The 18894-nt window shown below is 43.9% G+C and overlaps 1 protein-coding gene across 1 annotated transcript; it reads left to right on the top strand.

The window, feature by feature from the left end:
- The first annotated feature begins 26 nt into the window (after positions 1–26).
- DESI1 (desumoylating isopeptidase 1) lies at positions 27–16156 on the top strand. The gene is made up of 6 exons (XM_059846542.1): positions 27–279; positions 9278–9299; positions 10213–10282; positions 10928–11037; positions 11787–11909; positions 13054–16156. The coding sequence occupies exons 1-6, from the start codon at positions 189–191 to the stop codon at positions 13145–13147; spliced, it is 510 nt and encodes a 169-aa protein (XP_059702525.1). The 5' UTR covers positions 27–188; the 3' UTR covers positions 13148–16156.
- Positions 16157–18894: the final 2738 nt, after the last annotated feature.

The raw sequence follows: 18894 nt of genomic DNA, 5'->3' as shown, positions 1-18894 counted from the left end.
CGCGGGGCGGCCGCGCATGCGCCCGGGCGGGGTTGCCCCTTCCTCCCCGCCTGTCACCTCACGGCTGGTGCCGCTGCGCCGGGGACCGGCACCGGGGCCGCCCTTTCCTCCCGTTCCTCTCCGTCTCCCGGGGGGAAGGGCCGTTCAACCTTGCCTACAAGGGCTCCGGTGGCCGCGCCCGCGTCCCCATGGAGGAGCCGCTGGCGCTGCACCCCGTGAAGCTCTATGTGTACGACCTGTCCAAGGGCATGGCCCGGCGCCTCAGCCACCTCATGCTGGGTAAGAGCACGGCGGGGGACCCGGGGCCGCCCCGGCCGCCGCCTCCCGGGGGCTCGCGTTCCGCCACCGACCACCGCGGCCCGGCTTTGCCGCGCCGGAAAACGGGGCCGAAGTCGCCGCCTCCTCCCCCGGGGGTGGCGATCCCCGCCCGGTATCGTTCTCCTGAGGGAGCGGCCCGCCGGGGAAGGCTCCCCGAGGGCGCACCGGGCGGCGGCGGTGTGCGACGGGTGCAGCGCGGCTCGGATGTGCGGGGCTTGCCCGGCGGCTCGGTGCTTGGGAACACAGCGGGGTTTGGCTGCGGGATTCCTGACCCCGCTGTCTTCGGGACGAGCTTTGTCAGTGCGGCAGATGCAGCTGCTCTGGGTCCAGCCTCTTCTCCCCCAGCCGCCCGTTGCCGCTGCGCGGGTGGCATTTACTAACGGCAGAGTAAAAGTGTTCTTGGCCCCTGAAGGGAGGCCCAGCTCGGCTCCCTAACCCCGGCTGCTGTGCTGCCGCGCCGGAAGGCTGAGCTGCAGAAAGGCGCCTGCTGTTTACAAGGTTATTGAGTTCGAACGGCTCCATGTTGTGGCGAAGCCGGGCTGGGCTGGTGATGTGCAGCTGTCCTCCCTCTCCTTCAGAGAGCTTGTAGGAGTCTGCTCTATGTCTTGTCGAGATTGTGTGCGTTTCCAACCGAACCTGAAACTTGGGATGGAAAGGAAATAGGTTTTGCTTAAAGTTTTGGAAGCATGAATTAGGAATGCAACAAGAGAGTGTATTATACCTGTTATGGAGCAGATTCTGACCCATGTCAGACCAGCAGTCTGTGTGGGATGAGACTTCTCAACAGACTCGGTGTCTGAACAGATGGCTGTGTGTAATCCTGTTTTACAGTTTGTTGGCATTCACTTTGCTTATCTGCCCTATGAGGAGATTCTTGTGATTTTCTGCAATCTTAAAATTAAAGTCCAAAGCATGAGGTTTCATGAAGGTCTACGATAGGTTTGCAAAGTTGAGAAGAAAATAGTACAGGAATCATGTGTGTTGTGCTCTGTTAGTCATTTGGCAGCAACCACTTTGGGACATGTGTGCTTCCTGCACTGGATAACCTCCAGACTTTTTATGTGGTCAGAATTGCTTCTGTTGTAGCCCTTAGGGAAGTAGCTTTTCACCTATCGGGTGAAATAGCCATGTTTTATCATGTGCTAAGAGTTATAAATCTTGAGATTGCATGGGTGCATGATTTACCTGTGTTTGAGTTGAGTAGAATTTAACTACTCTTGTATCAAAGTGTTGATCCAAGCAAAGACTGTAATAGAAATAGGTTGCCCCTATAATTATCTCCATGCCAATCTTCACATAAATCAAGCAAAGGCTTTTTAGCTCCCTTCTTACCTACAAAGTCAGTCTTGGGATCTTGTAGCTTTCTGAGTTTCCACATAACACATAGTGCATGACTTGATTTTGATGCTTTCTAATCTAGTCAGACAGCTTGAAAACTTTGTGCTTGTGATATAGTTTGGTGGTAAATTTTGGGAATCTGAGCAGTGAAAAGGAAAGCTTAAAAACCTGAACACTTCTGGGTAGTAGGGGAAGTGCTGCTCACTAGTACTGCCTGGTAACTGTGTTCAGATGTGTTCATGGAATGTGGCCAACTAGGCCCGCGTGGTCACAGTGACAATGCAGACTGCAGAACATTTGAGATTGTGGATCCTGTGACATGATTGTCCATAAAACAAATCATTCTTTCTTTCTTTTTTTCTTCCTTCCTTCAAGTTGTGTCTTCTGTGCATTCACACTCAGCTCTGTTTCAGATGATTTTGGAAACCTCCTCAAGAGCCAAGTGATTGAGATAATACTCCTCTTACCTCATGCATGAACCCTTTTTTCCTTGAACAACTAAAAAACTCTTCTTATTTCTCTGTATATCAACTCTCAGATGGTGAATATCAATTCTTTCTTTAGTGATGTTCAGAAACTGTAGGTCATCAGGGAAAGTCATAAAAATTAAAGAGGAAAGCATTTCTTAAAGGATTTACACTTGGCATCTCTACTTACAGTATTCTTTTCATCAATGCCAAGTTTGAAACAATGCTTTTGCTTTAAGTGATAATCCTGTAATATTGCCTAAATTGAAATACATTGTTTTAGAAAGAAAAAAATAAATATGGTAATTGATTGTGCTAAAATCAATTTCTGTCAGGCTTGAAAACAGCAGCTCAGGTCCCCTTGCCAGAGGGGGATGAATCCTGTCTTATGAGACTGACCACTGTGAGAGCATCACTGCACTGTGTCTGCTGTTGTGCTAATAGGGTCCAGAGGTACTGTGGACTATGTCAGCACAGCCTTCAGGGATCAGCTCTCACTGCCAAATGTTATACTGACTTGTTCAGTACCAGTTCTCCATGTTGTTGTTTAGTGATGAATCTGGAAGGCAGAGATTTTAGTACAGTTCATGGCAGGCTTTAGAGTGACTTAGTCTTGTCCCTTGGACAGTCTTTGTTTTTCTTGGCCAATTTACTCTTTCTCTATTCAGACTACTTTTATTCTTCTTATTTTTCTGTAAGCTTTCTGTAATTTAGTGACTATTTCTGTTCTGAAGTATACATGACCAAAAATTGTAGTTCAGTTGCCTTTGGTATCAGAAGCAGCACATAATTTTTATATTGCTTTATTTTCGATCTTCTCAATAGCTACTGTTGGCCCTTTCTCCCCCACTCTCAGTCTGTGACTGCATTTGTCTGTTCAAATACATGGTATAATAATAAGAAATGTTGACCTGAATGCAGTAAGCTTTCTCTTGCCAAGACAGAAAACATAATCCACCTGATTCTGTGGAGGGTAAAGAGGAAAAGAGAATAGTTCAGCTTGCAGTGCTGATTTTGAAATAGACGTCCAAAGGCAGAGAAATCTTTAAGGAAGATTAAAATCCTATTGCATCATAGGCTTAAAGAAAAATATCTACCAGCTCAAAGTTCTCCTGTCCTGTAACTGAGGTTATTGCTTTTGTGACTCAGAGAATGAGCTGGGAGCTTGGTTAACCACAGCAGCTTTGGCTCAGTGTAGTATAAATTAACGTTGAGTGGACTGGGAGTATGTTTTGGTTGAAATTTTTAAGTGGTGCATTCAGCTGTAGGGACTTAACAGCCCAGAGGGAATTGGAGCGAAAGGTAACTGCTGAAAGGAGGTGCCTTCTGCTTGGTTCCATTTTCCCAGGCCAGCACATTTCTCTGCTTCTCCTCCATCTGTTCTAAACAGTTTTGAATTGTTTCAGCATGATATTCTATCAGCTTTGCTCCCAGCATTTGCTGGGGATTTCACAAAAATGGCATGTTACCCTCCCCCAATATAGCCTACTTCTGGCTCTCTCCAGGCACCTCAAGGAGAAGAAAATTGAAGCAGGCTCCTCCCTCTCCCTTAGGTTTTTGGTTTTTTTTTGCTTTGGTTAAGCACGCTGGGTAGCACATAGAAGAAAGTGCTTGACTAAATGCTTGCCTAATTAGAGTAATTTTCAATTCAAAAAAGGCAGGAATCTTAATGGATTGTCCTAGGGAAATTACAACAATATGCAAAGCAGTGCTCTGCTGGAAACACCCATGTTGGTTGACCAAATTGTATTGCTTCCTATTCCACAGGAGACCAGTTCACTACTTTTTTTTTAGAGTCTTTTATGGTCTTCTGGAGTTTGCATATCCATTGCAGACCACAAATATATTGTTAAAGATACTGAGCTTCCTATTATTTCTTTACAGCTGAAAAGCAGGCGTAGATCTTGCACTAAGGGTTGGATGGCCTGAACTCCGAATGGGGTAAACTAAGGGCCCATCTGCACAGACAGTTCCTTCCCTCATGTCTCAGAACTCTTCTGCCCTTCAGTGTAATAATTTAGATTAGTATACAAATGCCACTTTCATTTGATATTTAAAATGCACAGGAATAATCAAAATTGTTTGGCCCTCAAGAGTAATAAATTACTGTGACTATAAAAAAGATTGGTGAGCATCTAATCTCCCTTGTGCTTGGCCTTCCAGACAAATCTAAGCATGGAAGTAATCCAGTTTGATTGTATTCTAAAATTATATGGGCTTGCTTCTTCTTTCAAAATACCCCTGTATCTAAACAATTACAGCCTCCTGAATTGATTTACCAACAAACTAATCTAACTACTTCATTCTCCATGTTCCTGTGACTAAGCTGAGGGTCCTGGAATTGTTTATGTTCTATTTTTCTCATAGGTTTCTGGCTCATGTAAACACCATTAAAGTATTTGAGCTATGAATGTTATAAAGAAAATAAAACAGCAAATATTGCTTACTTGCTACTTAGTCTGCCTTATTGAAACAAATTGAATCTTTGAGGTGCTTAAGCACACAGATTTATGCTGAACTGGCATCTCCCCCAGGTTCTAGTGAGTATTTTCAGGAAAGAGCCACAGAAGCACATCAGCAAGGGAAAAATAAAAAGTAAATAAACAAACAGAACCATCCCCAAACAAAAAAGCGTAGTGATCATATTTCCAAAGACTGACAGGCTATCCCCCTAAACTCTCACAAATATAGTGCAGTAGCTTTTCATGTCCATGTTCATGGTCTGTGATTAAAACAAGGTACCTTGACTTGCATTAGCTTGGAATGGATGCAGATCAAACTAAGCTGATTTGCTTCACATTTACTTCAGGCTGAGCTGGCACATGGGCAGTTTCTCTGGGACGGTTGATACAAGATAGCCTGGCCATATGCAGTAAATGTTGTGTGAGTAAATGTGTACATCTAAATTTGCACCGACCTTTCCTGTTCAACAGCCCCTGACCCTTGAAATATTTAAACCAGTTAGCATCTTGCTGTTTCTCTGTTTTACCTGGATAACAAAATCGCAAAAGAGGTAAGGTTTGAAGGGACCACAGTGGGATGACCCACAAGCAGGGTCATCTCAGGCACATTGCACAGGATTGTGTCCAGGTGGTTCCTGAGTATCTTCAGTGAGAGAAACTCCACAACCTCTCTGGGCAATTATTTCAGTGTGTCATCACCTGTTCAGTTAAGTTCTCCTCAGGTTCAGATGGCTCTTCCTGTGCCTCAGTTTCTGCCCATTGCCTCTTGTCCTATTGCTTGTCACCACTGAGAAGAGCCTGTATCCATCTTCTTGACAACCCTCCCTTCAGATATAGTAAGTGCCCAAAAGAGCATCATCCTATCAGGACATTGCTGTTCTGCATTATGAGCATGTGCATCCTTTGGATTAGCTTTAGGTATTGAGTGAAGGGTAATGCCTGCAATTTAATGCTGCAAGGGCTTTGCAGCTCTGATGGAAATTAGTGGAGAATCTCTATACAGTAATAAACAGCCTCGGGGTATGAGTAAATGACTTGGTTTTGGTGGCAGCACAGCACACAGCTCTACCCACATTGCAGTGACCACAGGAGTTTGGAGTGTTGTGGCAAGGAGTGGAAGAACAGGAAACGTGATGATATCTGCCAGTATCCTGGATAGTGTTTGCAATCCCTTCTTACAGTCCACTCAATTGACTAGGGGATGTGAGCTCTATTGCACTGTAGGATTAATTGGGGAGGTTCATGGCAACCTTGAGCTTCTGGCTTTCAAGTGCACAGTGCTGCCAGAAGCAGCTTTATTGGAAAGTGTTGCTGCAAGGCCCGGATACAGCTTGTGTCTTAGCACTCACAGCAATGCTGTAGCCTTGCTTGGTCATGCTGTTGGGGCTGTTACGTGTATCAAGCCTTCAAAGGCTCTTGGCAAAATATTTTGTGTGCAGTGAGCCAATGTCAAGCAGAAGGCAAAATATAACCCATTAGTGCATGCTGCCCTGATTGCTCTGCCTTTGCTTATCAGGGGTGGCAGTGGTGGTGAACTGTCACCTGTTCTGTGCAGTGTCTGAGTCTGGGAGAAAGGGCAAGAAGAGTCATAGAGGAGGGTCCCCACCAGAGGCAGAGCTTCAGGAGGAAGATGATTGTGTCCATGAATGCCTGTACATAACCTGTTACATGACAGACAAGCAACGCTGAGATTCTTGCCAAGCAGCAGGAAAGGGAGCTGCGTGAGTTCCTCAGAAACTGGTGGCCGTTGATTTATTCCTCTGTGGCTCAGTTTGAGTTGCAATGACAGCAGCCAGCTGTGAAGCCTGGATACTGCAGCGGCTTAGCAAAAGTTCTCAGTCTTGGATGTCTGTTTGATGTATATGTGGCCAATAATGGCAGGTTTCTTAGGCATGGGATTCCCCCAGCAGTGTTGTCACTGAAGACACTTGCACTGCCTCTCACCAGACACAGTCCATCAGTGGAAGAAAGGGATTATATTTTGTCTGCAGCAGGCTGGAGAGCTACCACAGATGCCTTATTATCAGCAGTGCTGCAGATCTGGTGTGTGTTTTCCACAATGCCAGCTTGGTTAATGACTTTTAGGAGCCAAGGAAAAATAGTGGGTCTGCAGCTTCATTAAGATTTTCAAATCAGTGTTGGCACAAACCGACCGAGCTGAGCAGCAACAGACAGACCTGCCTTGTGAAGATAGGCAGCTTCACTTGCCAAAAACTCTTCTGTTACTGCCCTGGCAGTTGCTGCCTTTGGACTGCTACAGAATTCACGTGTAGCAGTAAAGATTGGACTGCAGTCCAAAGCAAAGTCCAATTCCTGAATTCTGCTTGGGTTTTGTATGTGCAATCGGACAATTACTTTGGTGAAAAGGGACCTCTAGAAGTCCTGCTCAAGGTAGAGCCAACAAGAGCAAATTCTTCAGGGCCCTGGACAGCAGAGTTCTAAGTATCTTCAAGGATTGAAATCCCATATGCTTTCTGGACTCCTGCTCCAGTGTTTGACCACCTTAATGATAAGTATTTTCCCTTTTTCCTACTGAATTGTGAATTTCCCATTTTCCAGCTAGCAGCTGTTGCCTTTCACTGTGCATATCTGAGTAGAACAAGGGTCCCCTTTCATCCATACCTGTTGGGTACTTGTAGACAGGACTACAGACTCCTGACTTTCTCTTCTTGAGGATGAACACACCAGTTTTCTCAACTCTTTTTCAGTACAGTAAGTGCTCAATCCTGGTATGTCAGTGTCTTTTGTATTGTGGGGATCCAAAAGTGGACACAGCACTCCAGATGTGGTCTCACAAGTGTCAGATTGGAGGACAGAGTCATTTCCCTTGAGCTGTGGGCTGCAGCCTTGCTAGAGCAGCCCACTGTGTAGCCTTTTCTGCAATGATATTTTCAGGTAGGTGTTGTAATTGCACGAGCAGGTCCTGGCAGCACCTGTGACATTGTCAATATCTACTGTAGCTCTTTCACCTGCATTCAAAATCTAGGTATAAAGTGGCAACTCTCTGGAAAGTCTTTTGCTATTGTTTGCTGCAGGTGTGTGTGAAAGTAAATACTAAGATGTTCTCTTTCAATTTAGCATGCAAAGAACAGGCACAGTTCTAATATGTGCTGCCTTTGAAATGATCTGTTTCTCTGGTCTGAAGGATAAAGTTCAAGTTTCTAGTGAAAAAGTCACTTATCATGAGCAAATGTGTAATAATTTGTTAATAGATACACAGAATGCTAACTAGGTAAAACCAAAGGTTAGAGCCAACCAGAGGCCAGTGCTCCATGTGGTGCTGAGCCTGCAGGGCCAATGGGCTGCAGAGCTGGCAGCTCTAGAGCGTGAAGTGAAATCTCTCATGGGGAACATGTGGAGCAAAGGCCAAAGGATCACGGAGAACAACAGTGGGACATGCTAAAGGGCCAGCAGATGCTTCTGAGATACTCCAACACAGTGTTCTGGTTCTGTCATTATTGCCCCCCTCTCTCGGCCTTTGTCCTACTCCAAGCCCACATTTCTGTGCAGTGGGTTGACAGGGAATGTGGCTGCTGCCTGGCTGTGACCCATGGGAGTGACAGATCAGTCCACCTGCTTCAAAGCTATATGTGCTCACTTCAGCTGATGCTTCTGTTGTCACAACAGCCTTTTCCCTGCCTCTGCTCTTCCATGACCCTCGTCTGAAGCAGGTGCTTATTTTGCTTCAGACCTGAGTGGAAAAAAATATGTTGGTGATTGCTTTTTCTTGTGGCAGAGGAGTACTCAGCCTAGTGCTTGGGTTCAAGAGAATACCCAATGTTGGTATGCACAAAGTTTTTCTGTTCTAAATCTGCTTTTTGGGGGTTCTGCACCTCGTTCAGAAAATGAAGTTATAGCACATCTCCCACAGCATGCACCAGCTCCTACGAGCTCCCAAAGGGAGGGTACCAGGGACCAAGCCTTTCGGTTATGATAGAGAAAATAATTGAGCCTAGAGCAGTAAAAGCTGGTGATCCTTTTAGGTTTAATAGGTTTAATCTTGAGATCCTACCTTAAACAACAGAGAGGTTTATGTCTCCTGCTTCTAGGGAACTGAAAACATATTTTAAAAGGGATCTTTTCTCTGAGACCCAATTATATTATACCCCCAGTGTAGTGGTGCCTGAAGCAAGTCTTTGTTGCTTTGTTCTGGAAAACACACAGCTTTATAACTTGTGTAAATTTCAATGCTGCACTTCTTTACCTCAGTTACCACTTAAACTAAATTTTAAGGGCAGGAGGTGGGAGGGAAAAGAGGAAATCATGGAATCCATTATAGAGGCTACCACCACTGGTCATATGTTTAAGTCAGACCTCTCATCAGTTACTGATAAAGAGAACTGAATATACTCTGCTGGCCAGCTGCCTGCAGTTATGAAATCTGCCAAATTCAACTCTTTTGCTCCTGATTGAAGACTCTAATTTTAGGAAAATGTTTTCTTGGTCTTTAGAAAAACAGCTAAGGAAGGTAAGCACCAGAATGATAGGATGGCATTGCTACCTCTGCCTGCCAGGAGGGAAGAAGTACAAAGGATGTGGGGATTAAGTAGTTAATTTGAAGGATATTCTGGATTAAATCTTCTGTGTTGCTCTCATGGTGAAATAATGAGCGTGGTTCCTAAGTGATTGACAGAAAGTAGGCTGAAATCTGGAAAATACATTGCTAATAACTCTTCTTTTCTCTGCATACAGGGAAACAGCTGGATGGCATCTGGTAAGTGACTAGATTTAAATTGCATAATGTGGGTAAAACACCGGTGTAGGAAGTACTTTCAATATGCAGTTACATATGCTCCAGAGCTTAAGAACATTTTGTGGTGGAAGAGAGACCAAGGCACTTTTTGTTCCTGAATACAGATTGGCAGTAAGATTGTGTACAGTCAGGTGCTAGTTAACCACTCTGTTCAAAGCTCACTGGACCCCATGGAATAGGGTGTTGTTATTAGCTGTTGTGTTTTTGTGCACCTGTGTACTTTTTCAAGGGTAAGATGGTGTCCTTGTCCCAAGCACTTGGTCTTATAATTCCAGGCATGATTAAACATGATAGTAAAAAAGTAGGTGAGAAGAAGGTATTACAGGATCAAGTCTTCTGTCATATAGGAGCAGTATCTACATTCAGTCACAAAAAAAAACTTAATTTCCTATAATTCATACCAAGAATTTAGATATCACACAAAGAGGGTTTGTTTGGTTTCATTTTAGAGGCAAGAAAACCCTTATACCCTTGTCCATCCATTTTCCTCTCCACTGATCTGTCTCCAGTGGCTGTCTGACCAGCTTCTCACCAGTGAGAAGTCTCTGTCAGTGTGGTAGCAAGGCTAGTTCTGTCTCTGAGGGCTGACCTCACCCTCAGCCCGTTAGCTGAGAGAGGCTCTTGCCTGGGCTCTTGGCTAAACCTGTTCTTTCCTAACTGCTTGCAGGATTACAGTAGGCTTGATAATCATTGTTTCCATATCCATTCATGTCCCAGCAGATCCTGTTCCCACTCTCAAACACATTGACCTTTTCTTTCAGTTATCCCCATCAGTATGTCCTTGAGCTCATAAATTTATTGGTGATTTATGTGCTAGGCTATTTACTTTTTTCATTTATTTCAACTTTTTTGTTTTTGTTGTTCTTTGTGGCAGGCACACCTCCATAATAGTCCATAAGGATGAATTCTTCTATGGCAGTGGAGGGATCTCCAGCTGTGCACCTGTAAGTTAAACTTAATTTTCTGATAATTTTTTGTAAAGTTACCTGATCAGAATTGCTTGTGTTACGGTCTTTTAAAAATGCAGCAAAAGACTTCTGAATTCAGGCAGATGCTGAAGCCAGCTGCTTGTCATGGCTTCCCAGGGTACTGAGGGTGAGGGGAGCATGGACAGTGGGTTTAAGCCCAACTCAATTCAGGCTGGGGGTTGCTTCTTCTGGTAGAGTCTATCCAGAATACCTTTTGCAACTGCTTAGCCAGAGTGACACCTTGTCCAATTCTGTATCATTAAGTGTTACATGCAGACTTTTTAAGAGTGAAAAAAAGCCTCAAACCATGATGTTTTCTCAGACCTTTCTGTTCTTAGAGAGGTAAAGTGGATGGGCTGTGCTTCTAAAGCAGAAATTTGCCATAGCTTAGAGCTTTCAGCACAGAGAGCCAAATTTACCAGCTGAAGTGGAAGTTTCATGTTCCTTCTCATTCTCTTGAGTGCAGAACAAGGGAGACCAGCAGGGCTTTTTGCTTGATAAACATACCAAAAGTTCCTTCTTTTGTGCCTGCACGAACCATAACAGCTTTATTCAGTGGAGTCCTCCAAGAGAATTCAGCCTGCTCATTTGACAGTATCTTCTGGCTATTCATTTTTACAGGGAGGGACACTTCTTGGCCCTCCAGACACAGTTGTTGATCTGGGGAATACTGAAGTCACTGAAGAAATTTTTCTGGAATACCTTTCCTCTTTGGGGGAATCTGCGTTCCGGTAAGTAACAGCCTCTACTGGAAAACCTGTGTACCAAAAAGGTGCAGAATGGAGGAAGGTGTCATGAAACCAGTCCAGCTCCTAGAGCTTCTGTCTGCTTACTCTTTCATTTGGTACTCTTCAAATATGGACTGGACTGATGCACCAGTACACACAAGGAGCTGCCTTCTAGGCTGGGAAGGCATTCTTCTGGAAAGTCTTTAACACTGTTTTTTGTAAAATCAAATAATGCCTGAAATGTTTTTGAGAGACTCACCAGAAAAAATGAAATCTCTCAGTAAATAGCAGTTTGCCCTGTGAGTCATAGGTAGTCACTGTAGTAAAGCTGCCAATTTTCACATGAGTAGAAGCAAGGTCTTGACTGTTAAAGAATCTGCTCTGCTTCTCACAAGAGTAGGAAACCACAACATTTAGTGTTCTGGCTGTCTTTCAGAGTCAATAATTCCTGTGATTTCTTGTTACTGCTACGGTGGTTTTAATTGAAGAAACCTGACCTCACCTGTTCTCCCAAAAATGGTTGCATTAAAGTCAGGGATGTGGAGAGATGTCATTTTCCACCCTGATTCAATTGAATTTGAGGATGAATTGATGTCTGTATTTTACCTATTTGCCTTAGAGTTCTTTGGGGTGGGGGGAGGAAGTGCTAATGAAAGATGTTCTTCATTAAGGATATAAGTTTTTTTTCTGCTTTTATGATTTATTGCTGAATCTGTGTGGGTTTTTGTTTCAATTTCTTTTCTGTGGCACAGAGGAGAGTCTTATAACCTCTTTGAACATAACTGCAACACGTTCAGTAATGAAGTGGCACAGTTTCTGACAGGAAAAAAAATCCCTTCCTATATCACTGACCTTCCATCTGAAGTTCTTTCCACGTGAGTATGGATGCCCCTCCTCTCTGTAGCTGCTTCATGCTAATGCTTAAACATTTGACAGAGCCAGCAGTACCAGTTTCTGATGGATCTGTCTGAGAACCAGCATAAGATTAAGGAGAGGATGCAATTTTCTTTACATCAACACTTGCAACATTGTATGACAAGTGCTAACTGGCACTGGTGTTCCAAAGAAGAGAGGAGAAGGATGTTCTTCTGCCTTTAGCTTAAGCTAGCTATTTTGTGATGGTCTCTTATATAAGGAAAGTTTCAGGAAACAGTGCAAGGGTTTTTTTCCCTCTTAGACAACCAGTATCTGTTAAAAGTCATTTCTCTAAGCACCATAATTGCAGAGGTGTCACTTTGCTTGTGAAGAGGCAGGGGAGATACAATTTTAAAATTAATGCTGCAGTTTTAAAGCTAGGCTTGGGTGGGAAAAGAGGATATGCAAAAAGGAAATTAAGAATTTTCTGCTTGATAATTGAGATGTTGTTTTTGTGGTTTTTTTTTTTTTTTAACTCTCAGCTAGTGAGGATCCCAGTAGGATAATGTGAGCTCCATCATTTAGGTCTTACTTCTCCTAACTGGTGTAGCACGTTATATGTGGGACATGGGTCTTCTGCCCTGGACTCTTAGAACTTCAATCTCTCAAAATCAAATTAAGTCTGTAACAGAGTGAGTCTTACTGAAAGACAAGCCAGATGCTACAAATTGCATCAGAAATTATTCTGGGAGTGTTGAACCATTGTCTTCAAAGTAAGCTAGAGGCTATTCTTTTGGCAGGCCTCAGTACTGATGTACTTAATGGAACACTTCAGTTGCATAACAAGGATTTTGTTTGCACACTTAAGTAGAATGAATTACTGAGAGCTGGTTTCAGACAGTGTTACATAGCAGTCTAGGCATGTTAGGAACTACCTTATCTGATGATTATATGATATAAAATCATGTTTAAGTTTCTTAGTTATTGAACAGTAAACTAATAGGTTAAATTAGTTTGCTTTAGTTTGTAGTAGAAGTCTTTTCTTCCAATTTGCTTCTAGAATGTTGGTTTGATTGCACTCTAGGAAGTGAGTGCACTTCAGTGGTAAATGGGAGTTGCTGACCAAGTAAACTATTTGAGATGTTTATTTCTTTACCTTCTCAGACCTTTTGGACAAGCTTTAAGGCCCCTCCTGGACTCCATCCAGATCCAGCCACCCGGAGGCAATACCTTCAGCAGACACAATGGACAGAGCTAACAGGAATGACCCAGTATGCCCAGCCTCACCAGGCCTCTTCCTTTTTAAACATGAATCTACCAGATTTCTATTTTATAATTTCTCATGAGAATTAACTCTTAAGAAGTTACAAGACAAGTTTTAAAATTTCCTGGGGAGAGAATTTATCAGGGTGCATGTAAGACAATGCTACCAAAAATATTGCCATAATTTCTAATAGTATTATACTAATTTATAAAGGCTGTCTTGTCCAAGTAGGCTGACACTTTCTACGTAACTCCTGTGCTGGTAAGTGGAAATTCATTCCATGAACATTCAATGGCCCATTACACAAATTGAAGTAAATAAGGGGATGTCCTGGCCATCCCTTGCAGACTTGCATCTCTGTCTTGTCACTGCCTCTGTTATGGGGGTATTTGCTGAAGTCTAGCAAAAAAAAAGGCAGAGCAAGTACTGGTAGCCTAGGAAGTGAAAGTGTCCCAGGATTAGTCTGCATATTTCACTGACATTTGCTCAAGGAAAGAGCTGAACTCATGTGATGAGAATATTTGCAGTGGTACAGGTGTATGGGAAAGGTGATGAAGCTGAACCATGTGTCAATGTCACACTCAGAAGCTGAAATTCAGTGGGACTTGCTGTGGTGGGATGGAACCTGGAGATGAAGGTTACCAAGAGCCTTGTAATGCCAGATCCAAGAGTTATGAGAAAGAACCAGCTGAAAGAAGAGAATCTCATGAGCAGAAGTGGTAGAGACAAATTTCAGGTGAAGGGAAAATGAAGTGAAAAGTTTCCTTTTCTCACACATAAGCTTATCAGCAGATTGACAGAACCTTGTGAATGCATAAGAACTGTTCTCTTGGGTTTTTTTTTCCCCTTGCAAAGCCAGGATTACAGTACAGTAGGGCAGGAGTAGCATGGCAACTGCATGATAATACCAGTTGGACCAGTTCTGCCTTCAATATCCAATTGCAGACACAGTAGGAGTTCCAACAAAGTGCTGCCCTTTCCAAAGCAGTCAAGCACATCAGGGCTCTCCTTAAGAGAAGTAAGTGCTAGGTCTCCCCAAATGTAAAGAAAATGAGGAAGAGTAAAATTAAGCTTTTCTGTGGAACAACTGAGTTTCTTGGGATATATGCAGAAGCAGTCCTATGCTTAGATTAACCTTTGATCATAGCAATACTGCATCTTCTAGTTTAAGATTTTTAGAGCTTTGCATTTACTTGCAGTGGGAAAGAACAGGGGAATGAAGAAATAGGCACAATGTTTTCTTTTCATGCATATATATATATATATACTACTTTCCTGAACAATTTTGTAGCATTTACATTTAGGAAGGAATATAAGAAAGACATCAGACAAACCCCAGAACACTGCTGATGCTCCGTAAATGGGGATTGCACATCCCAGATGCTGCCAAAAAAGCATCTATGCAAATGTACAGCCCTTTGTCCAGTGCTTTGTTGTGAAAAGCATTGCTGCAAATTCAGTCCTGCATCTCAAACTTCCTGCACTGGAAATTTATGTATACCTAAAGGAGATGTCTTTCCTCTGCTGGGTTCTTTCTCCCAGATTAATGCAGATTGATAAATTTCTCACACCTTTACTCTGTGTGGACTGTAAGAGTTTGTGTTTTTGAGGGTTTGGAATAGAGGAAAACTGCAATTTTGTCACTGTCAAATACTCTGTTGTCCTGCACCTTGTGGAGCCAGTGCACAGATGGGAATAGGGTATTGTCAGGCCATTCTGCTGTTTCATGTTTACCTGCTCTCAGTGCACAGCAGTGGCCCCTGCAGCCCAGATGCTTCTTTTCCTTGTCATTCTCACCTTGTGCCATCAACTTCTCCTTAAGCATTTCATTTGACAGACTGGACTCGGAGGTAACCATAGCAGTTACTACAGATGGCTTTATACAAAAGCTTTCAATCTTTCCCCCTCCAAATGTCCTGATTGCAGAAAACATTCTATGAAAGTCAGTCATGAATACTTTTTGATGCTCCTGGTGGAAGGATTGGTGTTTGGTTTTACTATACCAAAGCTTAGTTTTCCTGTGCAGTAATTACATATTATCTCCAGTCTTTTCCCATACATGTTTGTGAAGAGTAACCAGCCTTTCATCTTAATACACATATGACTGTGCCACAACATGCTGTAGATGATGTTAGAGATCTTGGAGCTTCCTTATTTGAGCAGGTACACTCAAGCCGACATAGTGCAGCCCGACATCCTGGTGTGCTCTTTTGGTACCTGCAAGCAGCACAGCTGTGCTTGCTTGCCTTTCAGCCAACTGTCACTTCAGGCACAGCTGCCTGTGATGGAAGCACTGGTGCCATGGTTTCTGTCCCACACACTTACACAATGAGGATGTGCCCTGTGTGTCCACCACTTTGGATGTCCTGAGCCTAGTTTCTGCTTGGCTTCCTACTTCAGGACATTTTGCATCCTGTCGGGGCAGGAAAGAAGAGGAAGACATTCACCCTGTGCATTTTGCAATCTGCCTTTTCCCCTCCTGAGCAGGGCTCCTTTGCAGAGATAATGCTCCTTCTTTAAGGTCACTGGGTAAAATTTCACTCAGCCATATATTGTTTGCAATAGTCAAAGAGCTCGGGACCTACTCCTGTGTTTCGTGGCAAAAGAACTGTAAGAGGGAATCCTCTTTGCTTGCTCTTACTGGGTAGTGAGACCCCTGTACCCTGTAGGACTCTTAGGAAACCTGTTTTCTCCAAAGATGGTTATGTGTAAATTGCAGGACTGTGCCCTCAATGTTCCACCCAGCTGAAAACAAACTAGACTGAGAAGTGTATGTAAATGTATATAGGTGATGAACTTCAGCCAGCTGTTGGACAAAGGGGCAGGGAAACTGAAATCCCAAAAGGGAACAGGAATCCTTTTGCCCACACTTACTATTCTGTCTTGTATTGCTGAGGTTCCCCCGTGCCATTTTAAAAATGTTAATAATGTCTTTAGGCAGAAAGTGATGTTTTGATTTACTTGTGGGTTTTTTTCTATTACAATAAAAATAAATACAACACATTTTTCTGATTGAATGCATGTGCCCAACAGCTGCCCAGCCAATGCAGCTGACCAGAAGTCATTATTTTCACTCAGGTCCCACCTAGGAAGTGCAGCATGGGAAATTGTCCAAGCAGTTTGTGCCAGGTGCTGCTACTGGAAATAGTGGTGGCAGCTGCCCTTTGCTCGAACTGGCCAAAGGCAGTGCTCATATTTAAGTCTGGGAAATCTTTTCTCTGTAAGTACTACAGTATTTAAAACCATACTCCTGCAGCTTGACACAGCTTGGATGAGGTGAATGAAGATGTTCTGTCAACACAGGTTTTGTTCAGCCCTTGGTCACCTAAGTCTACATGTATGAAATGTCTAATGTCTGCTGTTGAAGAAGAGGCCAAACAGAGTTTTAACATGGAAAAAAGTATTTTCCTGGCTGTCTTGATGATACTTTCAAAAGGAAAAAAAAATTAAAAAAAAACAGCAGTAGAGTAAGTAGACTTCCATGACTGGGTTTCTCTGGAGCTTCAGAGGGGATATTGGGGAGGATTATATAGCACTGCCTAAAATATCTGGCTCTGGGGAAGAAATTCATTCTGCTTGGTTCAGCCTTCTGCGTGCTTATTGATGGCATCCAAATGATAAACCACACAGCTTGCTGTTTGTGTGACAGTCTGTATCAGCACAGTACAGAAGGGGATCATAACAGAGATGTGTGATTGTGGTTATTTTGGCTGTGTTCTTCAGATGGGGTGCTGGTTTGCTACCAAGTACTAGTACTGCCCCACAGAAAATACCTGGAAACAGGTATTTTAATTTTTTTTTAAACTTTTTAAAAATTAAATTTTAAAATGAAGACCTTGACCTTAATGACAGCTCTAGACAGAGTGTAAGCCAGTGCTCACAGTTGTTTGCCTTCTAAGCTTCGAACAAAATTTCCTTGCCTTTCCTGCTGGTAACAGAGATTTTGTTCCTGACAACAGCTGCTGCCTATCCGAGTGGCAGTCAAGCGAATGTACCAGGAGAGGTTGGAGTGTGCAGTATTAAGTAATCAGAACAGCCACGGTGGCCTTGTTCTCAGAGCTAACCCACTGAGGGAACAGCCACAGCTGTGGACAGCTGTGCACTTCAGCACAAGGCACAATTATGCTCCCAGGGAAGCCGAGTTGTCCCAGGTCCTCACCAGCTAATACCAAATGACCACCAGGGTGCTTCCTGGGGGAGGCATTTTGACATGAAGAGACTCCCTAAAGCAGCAGGACAAGCTGAGAAAGCACAGCAGGTAATTCAGGTTTCAGGAAGTTCTCCTTGCTAGCATAAACCTGACAGTACTGCAGAAGTGTGAAAATGTGAATGCTGTCCCTTATTTTGGCAGACCTCCCAATTCTAGGAAGTGCCCCGAGGTGGCACTGCTGCCTTGCAGTACAGGGATGCACCTGAGCCTGGGGAGAGCCCTCCTGCTTTTGGGATGCCCATAGTAATGTCAGTGCAAGAGGCATGGGAGGTCTCTCCCAGACAGGAAAACTGCAGGTCGGAGCAGCCAGGAGACAAGACCATGGAGAAGCTTGGGCTACAGCAGAACCCAGTGCTGCTACAATAGGTTTTACTCTACGCCGCCTTCACCAAGACATGGGAAGTGTCCTCCTTGTACCGTGTCATGGTTTATGAGAAATAAAGGTTTGCATTCCTGAAACCGCGGGAGTTCACGGTGTGTCTGGCCCCACGGCTGTCCTTTGAGAGCCCTGGGCGTCAGCTCACGGCTCTGCTGCGTGGATGAGCACTTCCTTGGCTTCTGGCACTCAAGCACCCAAATCCAGGAAGGCATCTCTGCTCACCCATCAGCATGCCATGGTAGGCACACTTGGATGGATTCATATTCTGGAGTAAGTGTCCACATATTAACTGATGATAAATGTGTAACCACACCTCGACAGGTCCTATAAATGAGCATAACCCTAAACTCAACTCAAAACTCGGCACCCAACTGCATACAAAGTATCTGGGTGCTAAGAAACCATTCTGGGAGCTTCCCTGCATCTGAGAAAAGAGTCCGTCTTTCCAGAGGTGGGAGCCTATAACCAGGGTCTGATCCAGAAGGCCACAGATTCTGCAGACATATCTGTGCTGGGGTGAGTTACGCATGTAATACCCATCCAAGACTTCCTGACTCGCTGTGTTGTGGAGGCAGCTCACAGAAACAGAATGGAAACAGCTGTCCTGGTGGACTCAACCAATGTCTCCCCCAGAAAGTAGCTGAGGGTATTTTGGTAAACCTTTTCCGAGGCAATGGCACAGAGGTGAATTATTAACACTGTTTCTGTACATACCCCTGCCACTGAGTGGGAGAAGGAAAATCATAAACCGCAAACAAGAAAAAAACGGAATCTGTGAAGCCATCTGAATGCTTCCTTTTGAGAGGAATCTGGTGAAGAACTGGGAAAAGGGGTTGCATGATATCCTGGAGCAAATTATACCGAGGCAAAAAACAATCAGACCATAAAGAATAAATCTCTCCCCAGTTCCAACCTAGCTCAGCACACTGAGCACTGTTGGGGGAGAGAATGCAAGCTAATTTTTTGAGCAGAAATCATTGGATGTTCCACATAGGTTGGTTTTGATTTTGGAAAATAATTCAGGAATTATTGTAAGAGACCGGGGGTTGGGAGGGGCAGGGGGAGGAGGAGGGGTATGAGGCCGGCTGTCAGCATCAGGCCAGCATAATACAGCGCCGTATGAATATGGTTTGACCAGATGGTCTAATTAAA

The sequence above is a fragment of the Haemorhous mexicanus genome, chromosome 5, assembly GCF_027477595.1.
Source record: "Haemorhous mexicanus isolate bHaeMex1 chromosome 5, bHaeMex1.pri, whole genome shotgun sequence".
NCBI lineage: Eukaryota > Metazoa > Chordata > Aves > Passeriformes > Fringillidae > Haemorhous > Haemorhous mexicanus.
Note: the sequence above shows the minus strand (reverse complement) of the source record. Positions and strands in the feature narration are given on the sequence as shown.

Excerpts from the sequence above, each read along its gene's own strand:
- DESI1 (XM_059846542.1), top strand. The coding sequence starts at position 189 with ATGGAGGAGCCGCTGGCGCTGCACCCCGTGAAGCTCTATGTGTACGAC. Across the intron at positions 11,038-11,786 it reads TTGGGGGAATCTGCGTTCCG|AGGAGAGTCTTATAACCTCT; the intron begins GTAAGTAACAGC and ends TCTGTGGCACAG. Across the intron at positions 11,910-13,053 it reads CCATCTGAAGTTCTTTCCAC|ACCTTTTGGACAAGCTTTAA; the intron begins GTGAGTATGGAT and ends TTACCTTCTCAG.